At 53.3% G+C, this 6883-nt stretch overlaps 1 protein-coding gene across 1 annotated transcript; it reads right to left on the reverse strand.

Annotated features, from left to right (window-relative positions):
* Positions 1–826: 826 nt before the first annotated feature.
* Positions 827–6372, reverse strand: LOC311373506 (IQ motif and SEC7 domain-containing protein 2-like; the record flags this gene model as incomplete). The annotated part of the gene is made up of 5 exons (XM_084490262.1): positions 827–989; positions 2058–2906; positions 3460–3821; positions 5372–5545; positions 6213–6372. Coding segments are annotated over 5 exons (1708 nt in total), but the record flags the coding sequence as incomplete, so codon positions are not given.
* Positions 6373–6883: the final 511 nt, after the last annotated feature.

Here is a 6883-nt window from a genome sequence, read left to right on the forward strand (position 1 = left end):
TCTTGCTCCAGTGCTTCGTTGGGAATGAACGGGGAAACACCGGAGACGGTGACCCGGGTAAAGCGTACGGCGAGCGGGGACACCTGTAGGTACAACCCGTTCAGAGTCACTCCGCTGGCTAACAGATCAGCCACGCTATCAGCCAACCAACGCTCCTCTTTCACAAACACCACCACTCCTTTATTCACCCTGGAGGCGTGAGACAGGTTGGCGTGTCCCACCCGGTCTCCCACAGCCAGGAGAACCTCCTCCACCGGCACCGACGGGTCGGGCTGAACCCGCACCCCGTGTCGGGTCGAGAGGGAAGGCGTCTCCGAGGACGCCATCCCCGCCGTGAAACACGGCTCAAACTCCACCAACAACTCACCGCACTATAGACACACTACCCGCACTACACACTAAACCCTCACATCGCTATAGACACACTACCCACACTACACACACTAAACCCTCACATGGCTATAGAAACACTACCCGCACTACACACACTAAACCCTCACATCGCTATAGACACACTACCCGCACTACACACACTAAACCCTCACATCGCTATAGACACACTACCCGCACTACACACACTAAACCCTCACATCGCTATAGACACACTACCCGCACTACACACACTAAACCCTCACATGGCTATAGACACACTACCCGCACTACACACACTAAACCCTCACATCGCAATCGCAATCACATCGTGGAAAAGAGAAATAAAGTTAGAAAAGACTCACTCACTAACTCACCAACGCTCACCACAGACTCCCAGCATGCACTCAGAGAGAGAGAGAGAGAGAGAGAGAGAGAGAGAGAGAGAGACATAGGCTTACTGCAGCACGTCCTTGTTGAACTGCTGGCGGTTCCCGAGGAACTCTCCTATCATCTGGCGGCTGAGGCCCTTCCTCTCCAGGGTGAAGCGCGCCACGCCCAGAGGGGAGTCCGACACGAAGCCGCGCTCGATCAGGAACTGGATGCCCTTCTCCGGCTTCCTGCTCACACACACACACACACACACACACGTATATGTTACATGTTGAGTGCAGGTCTTGGTGCCCATGTCCCCAACTTAGGCCTACAGCAACACACAAACAACACACACGCACAACTTGTTGAAGAGGTTCAGCCCGATGCGGTATGCATTAGTGCCCCCCCCCCCCCCCCTACTTGTTGAAGAGGTTCAGCCCGATGCGGTATGCAGTAGTGCCCCCCCCCCCCCCTACTTGTTGAAGAGGTTCAGCCCGATGCGGTAGTGCCCCCCCCCCCTACTTGTTGAAGAGGTTCAGCCTGATGCGGTATGCGGTAGAGCCCCCCCCCCCCCCCCTACTTGTTGAAGAGGTTCAGCCCGATGCGGTAGTGCCCCCCCCCCACTTGTTGAAGAGGTTCAGCCCGATGCGGTATGCGGTAGAGCCCCCCCCCCCCCCCCTACTTGTTGAAGAGGTTCAGCCCGATGCGGTATGCGGTAGTGCCCCCCCCCCCCACTTGTTGAAGAGGTTCAGCCCGATGCGGTATGCGGTAGAGCCCCCCCCCCCCCCCCTACTTGTTGAAGAGGTTCAGCCCGATGCGGTATGCGGTAGTGCCCCCCCCCCCCACTTGTTGAAGAGGTTCAGCCCGATGCGGTAGTGCCCCCCCCCCTACTTGTTGAAGAGGTTCAGCCCGATGCGGTATGCGGTAGTGCCCCCCCCCCCCCTACTTGTTGAAGAGGTTCAGCCCGATGCGGTATGCGGTAGAGCCCCCCCCCCCCCCCCCCTACTTGTTGAAGAGGTTCAGCCCGATGCGGTATGCGGTAGTGCCCCCCCCCCCCTACTTGTTGAAGAGGTTCAGCCCGATGCGGTATGCGGTAGAGCCCCCCCCCCCCCTACTTGTTGAAGAGGTTCAGCCCGATGCGGTATGCGGTAGAGCCCCCCCCCCCCCCCCCCCCCACTTGTTGAAGAGGTTCAGCCCGATGCGGTAGTGCCCCCCTCCCTACTTGTTGAAGAGGTTCAGCCCGATGCGGTAGTGCCCCCCCCCCCTACTTGTTGAAGAGGTTCAGCCCGATGCGGTAGTGCCCCCCCCCCTACTTGTTGAAGAGGTTCAGCCCGATGCGGTACTGCCGCCGCTGCACCAGGTCGTTGTTGAAAGTGGGCGTGTCCCAGCTGTGGCGGCTCTCCCTCTGATAGGTGAGCCGGCTGAGGCCGGGCGGGGGGGCGGGCTCCCGCAGGCTGTCCCGGGAGGACGACCCCGAGCTGCAGTTGTTCAGGGTGGTGTCCTCGTTGGAGGTGGTCGTCGTGGAAACGCTGTCGTTGTCCCCGTCGGAGCAGAGCAGGGCGGGGCGGGCCGGGGGGGCGTGGTCCAGCAGGGGGGGCGGGGCAGAGCACAGGGGGGGGACGGGGGAGGGCAGCGGGGACAGGGGGGGGTCCGGGTAGCCGTGGAGGGGGTGGGGGTGGTGGAGCAGGTAGTGCTGGTGGTAGGGATGGGGGCTGTAGGGGTGCATGTGGGGGGCGTAGGGGGAGGGGTGGGGGGGGTGCTGGTGGACGTAGGGGGAGGGGTGGGGGTGGTGCGCGGGGTGCTGGTGGAGGACGGTGGGGAGGTGGGGGGGGTGGGGAGGGTGGGAGGGGAGGGGCCGGGCGGAGGGCATCACCATGGGAACGGAGGAGGACGCGGAGGGGGCGGGGCAGCGCGTCTGTCCCTGCGCCATGGCGACGGAGCGGGAGCTGGGTTTGTGTTTGATGGTGCCCTGGAGGGAGTCGCCCTCACTGCTGCCCCCGCCCTCTCCCCCCGTCTCCTCCTCCTCCTCCTCATCCTCCTCCTCCTCATCCTCCTCCTCCTCTCCGCTCTCCCCCACTCCCCCCTGCTCTCCCTCTCCTCCTCGCTCGCCCGACAACGCCTCAGTCTCGTAAACGGCGCGGCCGATGGAGCCCCGCTCCGACCTGAGGGGACAGGGGTCAGGGGTCAAGTGGTTACCATGGAAATGCTACACAATCCTTATAATACTACGAACTACAAACTACGAACTACAGACTACAAACTACAAACTACGAACTACAAACTACGAACTACGAACTATGAACTACAAACTACGAACTACAAACTACGAACTACAGACTACGAACTACAAACTACGAACTACAAACTACGAACTACAAACAACAAACTACGAACTACAAACTATGAACTACAAACTACGAACTACAAACTACAAACTACGAACTACGAACTACAAACTACGAACTATGAACTACGAACTACGAACTACAAACTATGAACTATTAACTACGAACTACGAACTATGAACTTTCCCTTGAGAGACCAATTTACATTAATAAATATACAGTATCTATGATAAAACCCTTAAGAGTCAAAATTAGCACCAGATTTTTTATTTAACCTTTATTTATCCAGTGAGTCCCATTGAGACCTTTAGCCTCTTTGACAACTGGCAGGCTGGCATCACATTCAAGGGCACCGATTGGCCAAACTCACCTGTCACTCATGTCCATGGAGCTGTCACTGGGCGGTTCTATGGTCAGGACCGGGAGGTGCCCCCTCCCTCCTCCTCCTGCTCCTCCTCCTTGCACTGAGGCCCTCCTCCCCTTGTACTCCCCGCTCCTCTCTGCTCCTCCCTCCCCCCCGCTCCAGTACTCAGTGTCACAGCTGGAGGCGGCCACTCCCTCTTCCTCCTCCTCCTCCTCCTCCCCCTCCTCCATGTAGAGGGTGATGTCGCTGAAGGAGGTGGCCGTGCTGTTCTCATGCATGGCTCCGCCCCTGATCCCGCCCCCTCTCACTCGCCCCACCCCCCGGTGCGAGGAGGTGCTGCTATTGGCCCATTCTCTGTACTCCTCCTCCTCCTCATCTTCATCATCGTCTTCTTCCTCCTCCCCCACGTCCTGGGAGTCTTCTGCCTCCGACTGATAGAGAGGAGAGGACATCATCACATCATCATCACATCATCATCATCACATCATCATCATCATCATCATCATCATCACATCATCATCACATCATCACATCATCACATCATCATCATCACATCATCATCATCATCATCATCATCATCATCACCATCATCATCACATCATCACATCATCATCATCACATCATCATCATCATCATCACATCATCATCATCATCATCATCATCATCATCATCACATCATCATCATCATCACATCATCATCATCATCACATCATCACATCATCATCATCATCATCATCATCATCATCATCACCATCATCATCACATCATCACATCATCATCATCACATCATCATCATCATCATCATCACATCATCATCATCATCATCATCACATCATCATCATCATCACATCATCATCATATCATCATCATCACATCATCATCACATCATCATCATATCATCATCATCATCATCATCATCATCACATCATCATCATCATCACATCATCATCATCATCATCATCATCACATCATCATCACATCATCATCATCATCATCATCATCATCACATCATCATCATCATCATCATCATCATCATCATCATCATCATCATCACATCATCATCATCAACACATCATCATCATCACATCATCATCATCATCACCATCACATCATCATCATCATCATCATCACCATCACATCATCATCATCATCATCACATCATCATCATCATCATCATCATCATCAACATCACATCATCATCACATCATCATCATCATATCATCATCATCATCATCACATCATCATCATCATCATCATCATCATCATCACATCATCATCATCATCACATCATCATCACATCATCATCATCATCATCATCATCACATCATCATCACATCATCACATTCAGTCATTATTTCTCATCAGACATTTATTATTACAGCATTAGCACAAATAACAGGACAGATATCAATATATGAGTGAATGAGTGAGTGAGTGAGTGTTAATGTCTGAGTGAGTGAGTGAGTGTTAATGTCTGAGTGAGTGTTAGTGTCTGAGTGAGTGAGTGAGTGAGTGAGTGAGTGAGTGAGTGAGTGAGTGAGTGAGTGTGTGTGTGTGTGTGTGTGTGTGTGTGTGTTTGTGTGTGTGTGTGTGTGTACCTGTTTAGAGAAGGAGTCTCCTATCTCAAGCTGCGGCTGACATTCATCAACAGAGTACTGTAAACAACAACAATGAAAGTTAATTTAGGAGCAGGTAGGGGTTAGACAGTACAGAGACAGGTCATTAAGGAGCAGGTAGGGGTTAGACAGTACAGAGACAGGTCATTAAGGAGCAGGTAGGGGTTAGACAGTACAGAGACAGGTCATTAAGGAGCAGGTAGGGGTTAGACAGTACAGAGACAGGTCATTAAGGAGCAGGTAGGGGTTAGTGTGTGTGTGTGTGTGTGTGTGTGTGTGTGTGTGTGTGTGTGTGTGTGTACCTGGCTCCTCATGTTGTTCAGGATAATGCGTCGGGTCATCCTGCTCTCGGAGGCGGAGCTCCGGAGCTTCTGGAAGTTCTTCTTCATGCGGTACTGCCGGAACGCCGTCTGGATGGTCCTGGCCGCCCGCCGGGACAGGAAGTACCCTCCGTACTTCCTCTCCAGCATCTCCACCTATCAGAGGCCGGAGGAGACATAAGCAGCCAATAAGAGGACAGCAGATCATACAGGTCACACCACTAGTACCAGTGGTAACTAGAACTACTACTAGTTACCACTAGTACTAGTGGTAACTAGAACTACTACTAGTTACCACTAGTACTAGTGGTAACTAGAACTACTACTAGTTACCACTAGTACTAGTGGTAACTAGTAGTAGTGGTAGTAGTGGTAGTGGAGCTGTCCGTGGACAGCTCATAGCTGTGGCTCAGGGCTCTGCAGTACTATAGCAGTACTATAGCAGTACTATAGTAGTACTATAGCAGTACTATAGCAGTACTATAGTAGTAGTACCTTCTTGTCCTGCAGGTCGGTGGACAGCTCATAGCTGTGGCTCAGGGCCCTACAGTACTATAGCAGTACTATAGTAGTACTATAGTAGTACTATAGCAGTACTATAGTAGTAGTATAGTAGTACCTTCTTGTCCTGCAGGTCGGTGGACAGCTCATAGCTGTGGCTCAGGGCCCTACAGTACTATAGTAGTAGTATAGCAGTACTATAGTAGTACCTTCTTGTCCTGCAGGTCGGTGGACAGCTCATAGCTGTGGCTCAGGGCCCTACAGTACTATAGTAGTACTATAGCAGTACTATAGCAGTACTATAGTAGTAGTATAGTAGTACCTTCTTGTCCTGCAGGTCGGTGGACAGCTCATAGCTGTGGCTCAGGGCCCTACAGCCCTTGCGCTCGTCCTCTTGCTTGCGTAGAGCCAGGCTGGCGGGCTGCAGGCGGCTGTGCTGAGCCCAGGCCAGGCTGCCCGGACTGGGGGGCGACACCAGGGCACTGCCCCCGGACAACAGCGCACACCCGGGGAGCTGCACACAGGAGACAGTACTACACACTGCACACAGGAGACAGTACTACACACTGCACACAGGAGACAGTACTACACACTGCACACAGGAGACAGTACTACACACTGCACACAGGAGACAGTACTACACACTGCACACAGGAGACAGTACTACACACTGCACACAGGAGACAGTACTACACACTGCACACAGGAGACAGTACTACACACTGCACACAGGAGACAGTACTACACACTGCACACAGGAGACAGTACTACACACTGCACACAGGAGACAGTACTACACACTGCACACAGGAGACTGGCAGCTGCCCAGCACACATGTGCATGTGTGTGTGTGTGTGTGTGTGTGTGTGTGTGTGTTGTGACAAGCCGCTCCCCACCAGGGGGAACCGTGGGGTAGTGGTCGACGGCGTATACCGCCGACACGCACTAGTGTGGTGTGGTGTTTGCCGTGAGTGTTATAGACATTTGGGAACC

This window comes from Micromesistius poutassou (assembly GCF_964030765.1).
Source record: "Micromesistius poutassou genome assembly, contig: SCAFFOLD_1389, whole genome shotgun sequence".
NCBI lineage: Eukaryota > Metazoa > Chordata > Actinopteri > Gadiformes > Gadidae > Micromesistius > Micromesistius poutassou.